At 42.4% G+C, this 18,474-nt stretch overlaps 1 protein-coding gene across 2 annotated transcripts in view; it reads right to left on the bottom strand.

Moving 5' to 3' along the window:
* LOC139447092 (UDP-glucose:glycoprotein glucosyltransferase 1-like) overlaps positions 1 to 18,474 on the bottom strand; it is a 68,132-nt gene that overhangs the window by 37,001 nt on the left and 12,657 nt on the right. The window contains exons 7-14 of one of the 2 annotated variants that reach the window (XM_071228251.1): positions 13,278 to 13,374; positions 12,686 to 12,712; positions 8,461 to 8,536; positions 7,791 to 7,891; positions 3,237 to 3,336; positions 2,197 to 2,257; positions 691 to 846; positions 396 to 485 (exon numbers count right to left, since the gene is read on the bottom strand). In XM_071228251.1, the coding sequence (XP_071084352.1) occupies positions 396 to 485; positions 691 to 846; positions 2,197 to 2,257; positions 3,237 to 3,336; positions 7,791 to 7,891; positions 8,461 to 8,536; positions 12,686 to 12,712; positions 13,278 to 13,374 (708 nt within the window). The remainder of the gene's footprint in view (positions 1 to 395; positions 486 to 690; positions 847 to 2,196; positions 2,258 to 3,236; positions 3,337 to 7,790; positions 7,892 to 8,460; positions 8,537 to 12,685; positions 12,713 to 13,277; positions 13,375 to 18,474) is intronic. The other variant, XM_071228252.1, reaches the window with a different exon arrangement.

The following is an 18,474-nucleotide window of genomic DNA, read 5'->3' as shown; positions in this document are numbered from 1 at the left end:
GCAACATACAGGGACATACAGTACTGCAACATACAGGGACATACAGTACTGAAACATACAGTACTGCAACATACAGGGACATACAGTTGTGCATTATTATTCATATACAAATGGAACAATTTGTAGTTGTTTTGTTTTGTTTTTTTAACAACACACTCAGAAAAACTGTAAGATCTTGACCAGACAAACCAGTGATTCATATCATGAGCAACGTCCCATGCAGGCAGGGTACGATGGCACACAGTCAGCCTAGCCTAACCAACCCCCTGACCACCCAACCCCAATCCATCAGTCCTACTATGGAATCCCCACTGAACAAAATCAGGTAATAACTGCTTCTTTTCAAGACGGGAGTACTCCTGATACTGTAAAGTACAATGTTGTGCTGTGTGTACCTGTATAGCACCATGCCGGATGTCCAGGGCGTAGCTCTTGTCTTCTCCACCTTTCAGGTCAGTGTTGAGGAGACGATGCAGGTTCTCGCCCTGTAGGCAATGTACATGTCACAACACTTTAACATGATGCTACAGCATTGCTGGAACCACTTCACAAATCATATACATAATTAGTACAATGAATTAAAGGATAATGTTAACATAAAAAATATGACTGAAATAATTAAGGCATAAGACATATACTTGACTTTCAGATGAGCTAACATAAAAAAAACATATCCTATGGCCCACTGACCTTGAATCCTAGTGAGTGGAGACCCTCCAGGACCCTGGCCTCTGACCTCATGACCTCAAGGAGGGAGAAGATGTCATAGATCTCCAGGTCCACCGGCAGCCCGTTCAGATACAGAGCAGAGTCACCAGGCAGCAGGGAGTGGTCAGCCTCGAAGTTCTGAACAATAATGTTATGGCATTAAATCTATTACATCAAAACGTTACAGTACAAGGTTCAAATAATAATGAATGGCATGGTGTGGATCAGTACATGATAAGGGACTGCATGGTATCCTAAATATAGGCCTGTGACAGCCTATTTGGGCAGTGAAGGCTCTGTAATACTCCACACAGCAATGTGTTACAGCTGTAATACTCCACACAGCAATGTGTTACAGCTGTAATACTCTACACAGCAATGTGTTACAGCTGTAATACTCCACACAGCAATGTGTTACAGCTGTAATACTCCACACAGCAATGTGTTACAGCTGTAATACTCCACACAGCAATGTGTTACAGCTGTAATACTCCACACAGCAATGTGTTACAGCTGTAATACTCCACACAGCAATGTGTTACAGCTGTAATACTCCACACAGCAATGTGTTACAGCTGTAATACTCCACACAGCAATGTGTTACAGCTGTAATACTCTACACAGCAATGTGTTATAGCTGTAATACTCCACACAGCAATGTGTTACAGCTGTAATACTCTACACAGCAATGTGTTATAGCTGTAATACGCCACATAACAATGTGTTACAGCTGTAATACTCTACACAACAATGTGTTACAGCTGTATTACTCCACATAACAATATGTTACAGCTGTAATACTCCACATAACAATGTGTTACAGCTGTAATACTCTACACAACAATGTGTTACAGCTGTAATACTCCACATAACAATGTGTTACAGCTGTAATACTCTACACAGCAATGTGTTATAGCTGTAATACGCCACATAACAATGTGTTACAGCTGTAATACTCCACACAGCAATGTGTTACAGCTGTAATACTCCACACAGCAATGTGTTACAGCTGTAATACTCTACACAGCAATGTGTTATAGCTGTAATACTCCACACAGCAATGTGTTACAGTTGTAATACTCTACACAACAATGTGTTACAGCTGTATTACTCCACATAACAATATGTTACAGCTGTAATACTCCACATAACAATGTGTTACAGCTGTAATACTCTACACAACAATGTGTTACAGCTGTAATACTCCACATAACAATGTGTTACAGCTGTAATACTCTACACAGCAATGTGTTACAGCTGTAATACTCCACACAGCAATGTGTTACAGCTGTAATACTCCACATAACAATGTGTTACAGCTGTGATACTCCACAGAGCAATGTGTTACAGCTGTAATACTCCACATAACAATGTGTTACAGCTGTGATACTCCACAGAGCAATGGGTTACAGCTGTAATACTCCGCAAAGGCACAAAAGCATTACAGCTAAGTCATGCACTGTACTCTATAAGTTTCATTTCACCAACCTGCTGGTTTTTCTGAATTTCCTTCTTCAAATTGTTGTCAACAGTGGTCTTCACAAGGGATCTGTTACCACACAACATGACACATTAACATGCTATATATCTTATGTTACATCCTGGATGTATTCCCCTGCTGTACATCTTATGTTACATCCTGGAGGTATTCCCCTGCCATACATCTAATGTTACATCCTGGAGGTATTCCCCTGCCATACATCTAATGTTACATCCTGGAGGTATTCCCCTGCCATACATCTAATGTTACATTCTGGATGTATTCCCCTGCTGTACATCTTATGTTACATCCTGGAGGTATTCCCCTGCCATACATCTAATGTTACATCCTGGAGGTATTCCCTTGCTGTACATCTTATGTTACATCCTGGAGGTATTCCCCTGCCATACATCTTATGTTACATCCTGGAGGTATTCCCCTGCCATACATCTAATGTTACATTCTGGATGTATTCCCCTGCTGTACATCTTATGTTACATCCTGGAGGTATTCCCCTGCCATACATCTAATGTTACATCCTGGAGGTATTCCCCTGCCATACATCTAATGTTACATCCCGGAGGTATTCCCCTGCCATACATCTAATGTTACATCCTGGATGTATTCCCCTGCCATACATCTAATGTTACATCCTGGAGGTATTCCCTTGCTGTACATCTTATGTTACATCCTGGAGGTATTCCCCTGCCATACATCTAATGTTACATTCTGGATGTATTCCCCTGCTGTACATCTTATGTTACATCCTGGAGGTATTCCCCTGCCATACATCTAATGTTACATTCTGGATGTATTCCCCTGCTGTACATCTTATGTTACATCCTGGAGGTATTCCCCTGCCATACATCTAATGTTACATCCTGGAGGTATTCCCCTGCCATACATCTAATGTTACATCCTGGAGGTATTCCCCTGCCATACATCTTATGTTACATTCTGGATGTATTCCCCTGCTGTACATCTTATGTTACATCCTGAAGGTATTCCCCTGCTGTTATACAATGGTAAGTTTAATGGAGTCAGTTACCGAGCCTGTGAGGGGAAGTTTTGGCTGATGTCTACAAGCATACGGAGGGCATCCTCTGTTGGAGCTGACAACACCCGCTGTGCCGCCTGTAGACTGAGGTCTGCAACACAACCACATCTTATTGTCACAACACCTTTAACAACTGTAGACTCAACACATCCCACTCACATCATACAGACACAACACCATTACTCACATCATACAGACACAACACCATTACTCACATCATACAGACACAACACCATTACTCACATCATACAGACATACACCATTACTCACATCATACAGACACAACACCATTACTCACATCATACAGACATACACCATTACTCACATCATACAGACACAACACCATTACTCACATCATACAGACATACACCATTACTCACATCATACAGACATACACCATTACTCACATCATACAGACACAACACCATTACTCACATCATACAGACATACACCATTACTCACATCATACAGACACAACACCATTACTCACATCATACAGACATACACCATTACTCACATCATACAGACACAACACCATTACTCACATCATACAGACATACACCATTACTCATATCATACAGACATACACCATTACTCACATCATACAGACACAACACCATTACTCACATCATACAGACACAACACCATTACTCACATCATACAGACATACACCATTACTCACATCATACAGACATACACCATTACTCACATCATACAGACACAACACCATTACTCACATCATACAGACACAACACCATTACTCACATCATACAGACACAACACCATTACTCACATCATACAGCCACAACACAATTACTCACATCATACAGACACAACACCATTACTCACATCATACAGACACAACACCATTACTCACATCATACAGACACAACACCAATACTCACATCATACAGACACAACACCATTACTCACATCATACAGACACAACACCATTACTCACATCATACAGACATACACCATTACTCACATCATACAGACACAACACCATTACTCACATCATACAGACACAACACCATTACTCACATCATACAGACACAACACCATTACTCACATCATACAGACACAACACCATTACTCACATCATACAGACATACACCATTACTCACATCATACAGACACAACACCATTACTCACATCATACAGACATACACCATTACTCACATCATACAGACACAACACCATTACTCACATCATACAGACACAACACCATTACTCACATCATACAGACATACACCATTACTCACATCATACAGACACAACACCATTACTCACATCATACAGACATACACCATTTAACAATTATATTGGTTTTACTTAAAAACTAAATACCCACAACTACTATATTTGTTTCCAAATGTAGTAACTTAATGAAATCTTTGTAACTTTCTTCCCTCCTGCATAAACAAGCTACCCACAAGGGTGATCACTGAGTTTCTCCCAAAACAGGGCTTGATCTTCAATCGCCAGCAGTGGTTTATTCGCAGTGGTTTATTTTTTTTCACCCAATCTGATTGGCTGGCTGAGAGTGGAGAGTTGTGTCATCACGTTTTGATTGGCCTGCTAAAAACAACTGACGGCACTATTTTCGAATCGGGGATACCCGAGGTCATCTAGTACAGGAAATCCCCAGCTGGCAAAACATTACCGTAGTGACAATGTTTCCATCTCCGAAAGTTGGTGTCTGAGAGAAAATTTGTGGGGGAAGAAGTGGTGTGATACGTGGAGATATATCAGAGAATTTCGGCTTCCCAATGTACCAGATTCAGTTGCAGAATGAGAAGACGGTAACTGAAGCGAGATTCCGCATCGATATTACAGGAGCAGGTGAGCAACTCCAGTACATTCTTTACTGGGCGTTTTCAAGGCTAATAACAAAGCTAATGAAACAGTTGATTAATTCATGTAAAACAAACCATATTTTTTTTTTTTTTTTTTTTAAAATAACTATTAACCACGTAAGAAATGTCACGTTATAACTAAGTGTTGATCTGGAGCCAATCGATCAAAAACATATTTCGAAGTTATATTAAAATAATCGAGACTTAAATTTATATTTTAAGGAAATAAACACTCAGATAATTTGGATCTAAAGCAATACTCAATTTTAATGCAGGAAACGATCAATCTTTGCCGAACGGACCGTACATCTCACGACCAAGATGTTTTGCAACCACAGCAGTTGTTTCCCCTTTCAATAGGTGGAGTTTATCCAGATCAATATAATTAATGTATTTTGGCCTATGATTATTTGGTGTTTTTTAAACATGAAGACTTAAATTATTTAAACATACTATCTCAGGACAAATAAGAAACTCATTATGAAAAAACAACATTACCCCATTTAAACCTGAATGTATTAAGTCATACCTAAATCTATATAAACTAAAGAAAGTAATAGATGTATTTATATTTTTTCTTAACTATTTTGATTTCTTATAGGGAGCCGACAAAATGATGAAGATAAAGACAATATTCTTTTTTTTCAACAATGATGTACATTTATGCATCTTAAAATATATTTTGTATTTTTGATAGGATGAAATAATCTCAAAATTAATTTCCTATTATTAGTTTTAGGTAGAAACTCTATATCACGGTTTATTATTTTCAGAATTAACAGACAATACAGAGTATTAGACATGTAGAATTAGGTTTGTCTCAAGTATATTCTTTAAACCAAAGATAAATTATTTACCGTGTTTACTGAAAGAAACACTTCTTTAATAATGCAATTGTTATGTTATCATAGCAGATAAAGAGCCCCAAAATGCATAGCTAGCTTAATTTTAATGATAAGTATTTAGCATTTCTTGGGATGATAAACTGGACATATGACAAAATAAGAAATGTATTTTTATTTATTATTCTCCCATTACAAGGTTTACAGTGGCATATTTTTTTCACATAATCTAATTGGCTGCCTGGGAGTGGAAAGCTGTGTCACTATTTTTAATCAGAGACCTTAAATTATTCTAATGTGTAAATTTTCAGAACATAGTAAGTAAAGAAAAACTTAAATTTATGGGTGATGTAGAAATGACCAACAAGAGGTCCTCTTATAACATTTTACCATAAACCTCATTTCTTTACATTAGCAATGTCTAATTTTAATTTTAATACTACTTACAAAAAAAATCACATATGAACAGGTCACTAAAATACAAATTCATTATTATGTCTTGTTTTCACGAAGATAAAAAGAAGAAAATATTAATTTTAAATTACCTATTATCAGTAAGTCTTAACTTCTAATCTGATAAAATAACAAAAGAATAAAGTTTGGAGGTAACTGTTATTGTTATTGTTTACATATATCCTATGTATTTATGTTTCACACACAATAAATTATTGTGCTTGTCAAATTCACATTGTTTCTTGTCATTCACAAATATGGGGAAATTAGATGACTCATTTAGTAACATTTTTGGTGTCATGATGTTAAATATTATGTTCAAAAGAAAAATTGTCCATTGAATAAGTTTTTATTTTTTTATTTTTAATAAAAACACATGTGCTCACCATGTTCAGGAACAAAAAAAACAACAACAAAAAGACTTGAAATAATCATCATTTTACATATTAAATTATTCACTGTAAAATTAGTTTTAAAGAAGAAAATTCGTCCAAAATAATTACAATCCATTGATGGATTTGGGAAGATTTAATCAGCTGATCAGTTGCCTGAGTTGGTATTTATAGAATCTTGCCTGATCAGTCCTGCTGACAGTTCCTTGGGCCCTTGTTTTTGTTAACAATATTTCACAATATTTAAGACAATATTTAATTTCCTCTTAATTGGGTTAATAACATTTGTTTCTAGCCAACAAATAAACAAATAACGTATTTACACACACTAAAAAGGTGGGCCTATTTAGTGTTGCGCATTGAGAATGATAGTCACGATGTATTGTTTAGCAAATAAAGTTATGGGCCGAGTAATCCAAAACCATTAACAAATATCAAATCACATTACTAATTCTCAAACCGTTACTCCCATCAGCTTTTAATAGTTAACAAAAAATATGACATGAATGCTAACAAGTGGCTTGCCTGTCACGAGAAAACTTGTGTGGGTTGTCTTCGCTAGATCCTTTTTACCTGTTTTTGATGCAGTTGTCTCACTGAGCATATTCGAAAACGAGGCTGCGGGGAATCCCGAGTGGTTACTAAACACTGGAAATCTTCAACTACGAGCTCGACTTTTTATGGCGTATTGTTATGGGAGAAAAAGGATTAACCACTGTGTTCGGTTGTTACCGAAAAATCTACAAACTCGTGATTAATCTGCCACAATCAGAACTCGGCAAAGCCTCATTCTAATCGTAACAGATGAATCACTCGTGTGTAGATTTTTCGGTAACAACCACAGTGGTTAATCCTCTATATAACTAGAACCCTTGTGGGAGAATGGATCTATCTCAGCTTGCTGATGAAACCTAGTTGATAGCTCTTTGGCTATTTCAATGTGATTAGAGGTTGGCAGTACAGTTCATATCACATGTGTTGCAGCTAAACACCACTCACCCTGCAACTGCCAAACATCAAGGGGAGCTAACTCTACATTCGAGTCAATCAGATGGTCCCGAAATTCCTTCAGATTGTCTGTCAATTCTGGGTGCAATTTTCTGTTGAAACAGAACTTAATATATAAAGCAATGTTCATTTGTGATGTCATCAACACATATACCAGTTCACAGTAATAACAGGACAAAGAGCCATTATGAATCTAACTAGTTTATGCTTTATACTGAAGCAGGTCTGGAGAGAATAAGTCAATTTAAACCGCATCTTCCATGACTGTTCAGGAAGGGACAACGTTATAGCATAGTGTTGACCAACATTCATTACAGAGAGGTACTGGGATTGAATGATAATTTGTCTTACTAAAGTAAGTCTGTCAGGTTCACTGTGCATGTGTGGTGCACCATGCACCTAACATTGTTCAGTACTTCATAGATGTCCCGAATACATCACAATGTCCAATCAAGACAATAATCCATTGTCCAATGATACAATAGGTCTGATCACTAAAATAGAGAAACTTGTTTCCACATTCCACAATTTTGGTTTTAGCATTTAACCAAAGAAGAAAAACGTTTCAGAGAGACATTTAGCCTCATCCAATACTCATCCACAAAACAAGATATCTCTCCAAAAATAATTGTCCTTAACGTCTGCTTGTGCTCTGACTCACTTGAGTTTGTTGAAGATGAAGCCCTGTACATCCTCCTCCTCATCCTCTGCATGGCTGCTTTCACCCCCAGCATGGCCTGTGTAGAAATACCATTAGTCGGTTACCATGGTTACTGCAGAAACACAGTGTAGTACACTGTGGCACCCACCATGTGACATGATGGACAAGTAGAACACTGTGGCACCCACCATGTGACATGATGGACAAGTAGAACACTGTGGCACCCACCATGTGACATGATGGACAAGTAGAACACTGTGGCACCCACCATGTGACATGATGGACAAGTAGAACACTGTGGCAGCCACCATGTGACATGATGGACAAGTAGAACACTGTGGCACCCACCATGTGACATGATGGACAAGTAGAACACTGTGGCACCCACCATGTGACATGATGGACAAGTAGAACACTGTGGCACCCACCATGTGACATGATGGACAAGTAGTACACTGTGGCAGCCACCATGTGATGTGATGGACAAGTAGAACACTGTGGCACCCACCATGTGACATGATGGACAAGTAGTACACTGTGGCACCCACCATGTGACATGATGGACAAGTAGTACACAGTGGCACCCACCATGTGACATGATGGACAAGTAGTACACTGTGGCACCCACCATGTGACATGATGGACAAGTAGAACACTGTGGCACCCACCATGTGACATGATGGACAAGTAGTACACTGTGGCACCCACCATGTGACATGATGGACAAGTAGTACACTGTGGCACCCACCATGTGACATTATGGACAAGTAGTACACTGTGGCACCCACCATGTGACATGATGGACATGTAGAACACTGTGGCACCCACCATGTGACATGATGGACAAGTAGTACACTGTGGCACCCACCATGTGACATGATGGACAAGTAGTACACTGTGGCACCCACCATGTGACATGATGGACAAGTAGAACACTGTGGCACCCACCATGTGACATGATGGACAAGTAGTACACTGTGGCACCCACCATGTGATGTGATGGACAAGTAGTACACTGTGGCACCCACCATGTGACATGATGGACAAGTAGTACACTGTGGCACCCACCATGTGACATGATGGACAAGTAGAACACTGTGGCACCCACCATGTGACATGATGGACAAGTAGAACACTGTGGCACCCACCATGTGACATGATGGACAAGTAGTACACTGTGGCACCCACCATGTGACATGATGGACAAGTAGTACACTGTGGCACCCACCATGTGACATGATGGACAAGTAGTACACTGTGGCACCCACCATGTGACATGATGGACAAGTAATACACTGTGGCAGCCACCATGTGACATGATGGACAAGTAGAACACTGTGGCACCCACCATGTGACATGATGGACATGTAGAACACTGTGGCACCCACCATGTGACATGATGGACAAGTAGTACACTGTGGCAGCCACCATGTGACATTATGGACAAGTAGTACACTGTGGCAGCCACCATGTGACATGATGGACAAGTAGTACACTGTGGCACCCACCATGTGACATGATGGACAAGTAGAACACTGTGGCACCCACCATGTGACATGATGGACATGTAGAACACTGTGGCACCCACCATGTGACATGATGGACAAGTAGTACACTGTGGCAGCCACCATGTGACATTATGGACAAGTAGTACACTGTGGCACCCACCATGTGACATGATGGACAAGTAGTACACTGTGGCAGCCACCATGTGACATGATGGACAAGTAGAACACTGTGGCACCCACCATGTGACATGATGGACATGTAGAACACTGTGGCACCCACCATGTGACATGATGGACAAGTAGTACACTGTGGCAGCCACCATGTGACATTATGGACAAGTAGTACACTGTGGCACCCACCATGTGACATGATGGACAAGTAGTACACTGTGGCACCCACCATGTGACATGATGGACAAGTAGTACACTGTGGCACCCACCATGTGACATGATGGACATGTAGAACACTGTGGCACCCACCATGTGACATGATGGACAAGTAGTACACTGTGGCAGCCACCATGTGACATTATTGACAAGTAGTACACTGTGGCACCCACCATGTGACATGATGGACAAGTAGAACACTGTGGCACCCACCATGTGACATGATGGACAAGTAGAACACTGTGGCACCCACCATGTGACATGACGGACAAGTAATACACTGTGGCACCCACCATGTGACATGATGGACAAGTAGAACACTGTGGCACCCACCATGTGACATGATGGACAAGTAGTACACTGTGGCACCCACCATGTGACATGATGGACAAGTAGAACACAGTGGCACCCACCATGTGACATGACGGACAAGTAATACACTGTGGCACCCACCATGTGACATGATGGACAAGTAGAACACAGTGGCACCCACCATGTGACATGATGGACAAGTAGAACACTGTGGCACCCACCTAGTCACTAGGTTTGTAACGGATACGAACAAAACTTGAAGACCAACCGATACATCTGTTGTGTTTTAAAGACAGACTTCATAGATTCCTGTTGATGTGTATTAATCTCATCAGGGCCCCAGGCTATGTTTGAAGCCATGGAGGTTATATTCATATGTTATCATTCACATTTGGGTAGTCAAAATATTTTCATTTAAAAATAATTCTGCTTAAATTTCTGTCCTAGATAACTTTCTTCTGTTCATGTGCTATCCCTGTCACATAAGCCTACACTACAGGGATACATGCCTCACTTTCAATAAATGAGACGCAGACATTTTGTGCATTTATTCACAGCAGTAGAGTTTATGAAAAGGTGATGCCTGCATTCAACTTGTAAATAATGACCTGTCAAGATCCAGGTTAGCATAAGTCTTCAGCAACCCATGCTTGCCGTAAAAGGCAAGTACACTTGTTGTAAGAGGCGACTAACAAGAATTGGTGATCAGGTGCGCTGACTTGATTGATGCATGTCATTGTATCCCAAATGCGTAGATCAATGCTCATAATGTCAATAACTGGATTGTCTGGTCCAGACATAATTATTTATAGACTGTCGGAATTTTGCTGTGTGCAGTGTTTTACAACAAACAAAGAAAGTAAATAACGATATTTGGGTACCCAGGCTGAAAAAACTACACTAGGTAATTCCGCCCCACATAGTTTAGGGATATATGCAAGGTACCTGTAGCTCTGTCCAGCGTGTGATGTTACCTGGTAAATGTGGTATACACAATGCACAAGCCACTGGGGGAATGATATAAATAACGTGCAAAAAGATATCATTGAATAGCATATCACAGCATGAAAAAATATAAACACTGAGGATTTGAAGAAAAACTCTTCCTGTTATGCATGGTATTAATGAAAAAACATTTCTAAATAAAAGCAACCACAGAAATACCAGAATCTAGACATCCCTACTAACACATAGTGAAGAGGGTAGGAGGGTATCAAGGGTGGACTGAACATGATGATGGAATTACCTATATCTTATAGCAAATATTTCCCAAACCAGCACAGGAAAATCTGCTAACATTAAACATTTGAAAACAATGGGAGCAAAGATACACAAAATCAGTGGTGGCCAATGGCCATACACTACAACCACCCGTTCCCCATCTTTCATCTTAGAGGTCCCAAGGACACATTCTGTTCCTGGGTCCCAAGGACACATTCTGTTCCTGAGTCCCAAGGGCACATTCTGTTCCTGAGTCCCAAGGACACATTCTGTTCCCGAGTCCCAAGGACACATTCTGTTCCTGAGTCTCAAGGATATATTCTGTTCCTGAGTCCCAAGGACACATTCTGTTCCTGAGTCACAAGGACTCATTCTGTCCCTGAGTCACAAGGACACATTCTGTTCCTGAGTCACAAGGACACATTCTGTTCCTGAGTCACAAGGATATATTCTGTTCCTGAGTCACAAGGACACATTCTGTTCCTGAGTCACAAGGACACATTCTGTTCCTGAGTCACAAGGACACATTCTGTTCCTGAGTCACAAGGACACATTCTGTTCCTGAGTCACAAGGGTGCTTGCCCCATGCTATTTGACAGATTACATTGTGTATAGCTTGGGCATATGTACAATGTTGAGATGCTGTTGGTTACTTCAGCAAGAAGTGTCTGTCTCGACATTTGCTAGAGGGTGTGTTCTACTACTGGCAGTACTGAGAGGTGATTTGGGAGATCCAGCCACCAGCATACATACATAAATACATAAATACATAAATACATAAATACATAAATACATACCTGCATGCGACACATGGACTCCCGAGGCTTACAGAAACAGGACACACATTAGACACATCACAAGGACACATAGTGAACACATATCACGACAACATATACACACAAACAACACAAGCAGCATTAAGCATATAAACACAATTACATGTGTCATTTCAGTAGTTAAATCTTACAAGTTTAGGCAAGTTGAAATGGGGTTTAACGTGATGTGTGGCTGTTTGTACTAGTCCGGACTAATGCTGATTCTATATTGCTAGCCCACTGAGATACAATGAATACCCCACTCAGTATACTGACTCTTAGCCGACCAGTCCTCGTTTTAGCCCCTTATTGCCGATTGCCAGGCAGGGTAACAACAAGTACCATCTTTTAACGTCTTTTGGTATGACACAGCCGAGAAACGAACTCCCGACCTTCCACTCTCCGGGCAGATATTGTACCACTAGACTAGACTAGTCTTCTTACCAGTATAACACTACTTGATATTAGTGGCTGTGTACAGTCTAATCCTATTAGTGATTGGTTTAGAAAGCCCTGCTGGTGATTCTATCAAGTTCTATCGGAATTTAACACTGATACTGATTCCCCAGCCTACCTTCCACTTTGGTGTCGTCCTTGGCCTTGTACTCCGTGCTCTTGATGGCCAGCTCCAGACCATAACCTGCCAGGCGGACTTTGGACTCTGACTGATTCTGTGAAGAAAGTGTGTAGGGATTACAGTCTTCACACAAACATTCCTTCATTCAGACACAGATGCACTGTAAGACTACAGTCTTCACACAGACATTCATTCATTCAGACAAAGATGCACTGTAAGACAACAGTTTTCACACAGACATTCCTTCATTCAGACACAGATGCAATGTAAGACGACAGTCTTCACACAGACATTCATTCATTCAGACACAGATGCACTGTAAGACAACAGTCTTCACACAGACATTCCTTCACTCAGACACAGATGCACTGTACGTCTACGGTCTTCACACAGACATTCCTTCATTCAGACACAGATGCACTGTAAGACTACGGTCTTCACACAGACATTCCTTCATTCAGACACAGATGCACTGTAAGACTAGTCTTCACACAGACATTTATTCATACAGACACAGATGCACTGTAAGACAACAGTCTTCACACAGACATTCCTTCATTCAGACACAGATGCAATGTAAGACGACAGTCTTCACACAGACATTCATTCATTCAGACACAGATGCACTGTACGACTACGGTCTTCACACAGACATTCCTTCATTCAGACACAGATGCAATGTAAGACGACAGTCTTCACACAGACATTCATTCATTCAGACACAGATGCACTGTACGACTACGGTCTTCACACAGACATTCCTTCATTCAGACACAGATGCACTGTAAGACTAGTCTTCACACAGACATTCATTCATACAGACACAGATGCACTTTAGTTCTTGGTGTAAAGATTTGAACACAAATACAGTGTTCCCTTTGCTATTGCGCTCATTAATATAGCGCTAACTCGGTTATACTTTTAATAATCTCAAGTTTTCCAATGACACGATAAAACATTATCACTTATCGTTTATCACTGCCTTGAACTCGAGGCAATTGATCTGAAGACCTAGTTTGTCTACACACCACAGCCCCGAGCTCCCCTCCTCCTCTAGATGGGCGCTCCAGCGCACTAGAGAGGCGTCCGTATACAGGTTCAACGTGGCCCGGAAGGGCGGCATAGAGACTCCTGATAAGACATTGCAAGGGACCGTACACCACTCCAGATGCGGTCGGAACCGATCTGGGAGGGCGACGGACGCACTGTTCTCCTCCTGTGCTAACAACTGGATTAGAAACCGCTGCAGCGGGCGGAGTTGGAGACGACCCCGATCGGTGCAGTCGTGGGCTGACACAAGTAGCCCTAACAGCTGTTCCCAAAAGTGAACAGTCTGTTGCACCGCTAAGACTTTGGCAATCATCGCCTGAATCTTGTGCCACCGGTCTGGGTGGACAAAGAGGCGATGGGTCACTGTGTCGAACTGACCTCCGATGAACTTCAAGTTCTGCGAGGGGGTTAACTAGCTCTTGGGGAGATTGACAATCCTACCCAATTGCTCCAAGAGACGAAGTGCGAAATCGAGTTGGCGTGACAGGATGTCCGTCATTCGATTGGCCACTAGCGAGTCGCCCAGGTACGCGAAGTACCTGATACCCCTCTTGTGGAGGAACACCACAATGGAGGTGGTTAACTGGGTGAACAGCCAAGGAGCGGATGAAAGGCCGATTGGGAGTACAACCCACTCGTAGTGCCTGCCTTGAAAGACAAACCTGAGACAGTTGTGATGGTCCGAGTGAATCGGAATATGCAGATCGAGGCGAGCCAGTCGGACGGCTTGATCAGAGCTTTCAAGTCCGCCAAGGTGAACATTCTGAACTTGGGCAGCTTGTGCAGGTAAAACTCGTTGAACGATTTCAGATTGTGAATCATTCTTAGTTTGGCACTGTTTTTGGGAACGAGAAATATCCTGGAGTAAAACCCTGGTGTTATTTCTGGTAGGGCTAACTCACGTACGGCCCTCTTCTCCAAGCCGCGGCAGACGAAGCCGACTGCTGTTCTTTTAGAACACCAGGGATCCGATTATTAAACAGTGTCTGTGCAGACCAAGGTTGCGAAAGGAGCACCTCTTGGTTGGTGCCGTCTAACCCAGAGGAGGCAAGGTACGCTTGCCGCCTCAAGAAATGGCACGTGCCGGAAAGAAAGGCCGAAGCCCTGGCAACGTACTCAAGGGTCGCATTCAAACCGATCAAACAGTTATAAATGCGCTGGTCTCGGTCCGTGGGGGAAGTGCCGAGAGAGGGTGTCCAGTTGCTGTAAAGTGGCTTGAGTGACTGTAGCAGCAGGTGGGGCACGGACACCCAACCTCTCCACATGGGCTTCCGCGGTGGGACCCGCCTCAGAGAAGGCCAGGTCATGCACCGGGAACGAACCCTTTCTCCATGATGGAGGAGGTAAAGGGAGTCCCCGCCCGGAGGCCGTCGCGAAGGCTTTCTGCAAAGACAAAGTTGAAGTGAGACAAGCCTTGTCGGTGGACTTGTCGAAAACCTCGGAGGAACCCACAGAGCCGTGGTCATACACCATGGCCACACGGTCCTTAGTCGATAACGGGAGTATCAGCTCGGGGGAAGGACCGCTGACTACAGTAGCCGCCGCCGTACCCGTGGACCCCGTGACGAACCCGCAGCCACCGAAGGGGCCGGGGACGGAACAACCAGGGCCTTATCCTGAGATAAGGCTGCCTGTTTGGAGTCCACCAGTTGAGATAACAAAGATGCGATGGAATCCCCGGACAGCCCAAGGGCCACCAAGGGATCCGCCGCCGTGGAGGTAGTGCCCGCAAGGGCCGCTCGACCAGATGAAACGCCCACCTCAGGGGTGATAGCAGAGCACACGTAGCGCCTGTATCGCGCAAAGTCCTCCGGCCCCAGACCCTCACACTGGGTGCACTGGTGTCCTCGCAAGGGACCCTGCACCGCGGGCAACGATCGTGAGGATCATGAGAAGACAAAAACTTCTGACATGCGCCGCAGCGCCTGTTAACAGGAGTAGCAGGGGTGCTGGACAAAAGATCCATTTCCATGTCTGACATTGTTCTTTGAACAAAGACAAAACATGGTTACAACACACACACCAAACATATTCACAAACGTAGATTTTCCGAAGAAAAACAAACGATAATAGCGAATACATAAAATACAGGCAAGTAGAGCAGTCGATACACGTCTTGCTATGGCAAGCGAAGAGACAAGAGTGAAGGGTGTCACATGGCAGCTAGGTGGCTACGCACGTGCTGCATGAGGTGATTGAGATCTCTGTGGAAGATTTTGCTATAAGAACAGTTGATGGGGATAACAGCCTCGGTATAACAGTGGTAACGTATTACTTAATGTAATTATCTGGAAATATGTTTGTAATATATTTTATTAATTTCATTAAAAATTTCATTCAATAATGATTTCGGCAAAATTGTGTGTGAAAATACACAAGGTAATCTTAATTTCTGCATATAAAACAATGCCTTGGAGAGTAGGAAATACAATTCACATCGAAAATCATCATGCCTTGTGATGTTTTATAACAAATTTCATATTTTTATTGACCAAGTTTGTTTACCAGTTCGTTCACCTGAATTCGCTGAAGGGATACATTGTGTCTCTTTGAAAGCGCATAACACTCGATAATTAGTAAGATCTAAATATTGTTTACATTTGTATACTTATCTGCATTACTCCTTAATACATTTACTGCTGTTTTCTGACAGAGAGACAAACTGTGTGAGATCCAGCTGCTGAAGAAAATTTGGAAGTGGCAGCACTCTTGCACAGTCGGCACGTGACCCGGAAGTCATGACGTCACATCAAGACACATAACTGCTTTAAACACAACATCTGAAACTTTGTGGGAGGCAGCATAGCAAAGGGAGGGCAGGATAAGTATTCAAATGTAAAACATATTTAGATTTTACTAAATTTTTTAACTTATCCTGCATTACTCCTTAATGCATCTTTATCAGACGGCACGGCTGGTGGGCATACCTTTAGATGTGATCCATAATAAACCCTCGATAAGGTCCGATGAACCTGCACCACATACAACTGATGACCGGAACATCTACGACCATTCCTGTCATTAGGAAACGAGAGTCGATGCGAAAAGAAAAACCCGAATAGGTGACAGAAATTAAAATGAGGCTGGTAGCCAAAAACTAGAACTGACCTAATGCGTAATGCAGTAGAGCCCTCTAATATGTGCACAATCAATCAGGCTGTCCTGGAAGTTGATTCTTGGCAATGAAGTCCCAGCACAGCCCAAGATACACAACGCCATGAGTACCGCGTTCAAACCATGTACAGATCCCACACAGGCGGTCAGAACTTGGCTTACTGATCTTCAAAACGATACGGGCGAAGGCGTGGAGTTCGGGAATTTTTGTCATTCTCCGATCGACCGAGATGGCAAGTTAATGGCGACCAGGTACGCAGAGATGGTAGAGCCTTTCAACCAACATGTGCTGTGCAAAAAAAGGAGAAAGTCAGAGAGAAACTGCGGCGACGCTGTCAATGGATCCTGGTGTTTATCTGAGCAGAGGGCCTGGAAGACGCACCCTTTGTCGACATACAGTCCCTGTGTAGAAGGATGATAGGCAAAAGCAATAGCCTTTGACCTTTCAAGCCAAGTAGCCCTTGGCTCCTAGGGCATTCGGCAGAAGCGCCAGGTGTGCATATGAAACCAGGCGGTGTTTGGGTGTAACAGGAGGTTGAGCCACACTGGAAGGTCTAGGTCAGAGGGCAACAAACCAGTACCTCGAAGGCTAGCAGGGCGCGACCAGGATCAGTGGTCAAGGGGCCTGGAACATGTGAAGAACCATAGGAAGGAGAGCCGGAGGCGGAAAAGCATAAGCGGATAAACCTCCCAAGGGAACGCAGAGGGCGTAGACTGCCATAGCTGACGGATCCGGCACCGGTGAGATGTAGGATGTCCGCTGGCAGTTCAAGGATGTGGCGAAGAGATGATGGGGGAGATGATCTTTTGGCAGATCAAGGTGAACACGTCTGAGTGGAGCTACCACCCGAGGGAACCACCATGTAAAACATATTTAGATTTTACTAAATTTTTTAACTTATCCTGCATTACTCCTTAATGCATCTTTATCAGACGGCACGGCTGGTGGGCATACCTTTAGATGTGATCCATAATAAACCCTCGTTAAGGTCCGATGAACCTGCACCACATACAACTGATGACCGGAACA

This window comes from Haliotis cracherodii, unplaced genomic scaffold (assembly GCF_022045235.1).
Source record: "Haliotis cracherodii isolate W230 unplaced genomic scaffold, xgHalCrac1.p SCAF_7, whole genome shotgun sequence".
NCBI lineage: Eukaryota > Metazoa > Mollusca > Gastropoda > Lepetellida > Haliotidae > Haliotis > Haliotis cracherodii.
This window is presented reverse-complemented; position numbering and strand designations above follow the sequence as displayed.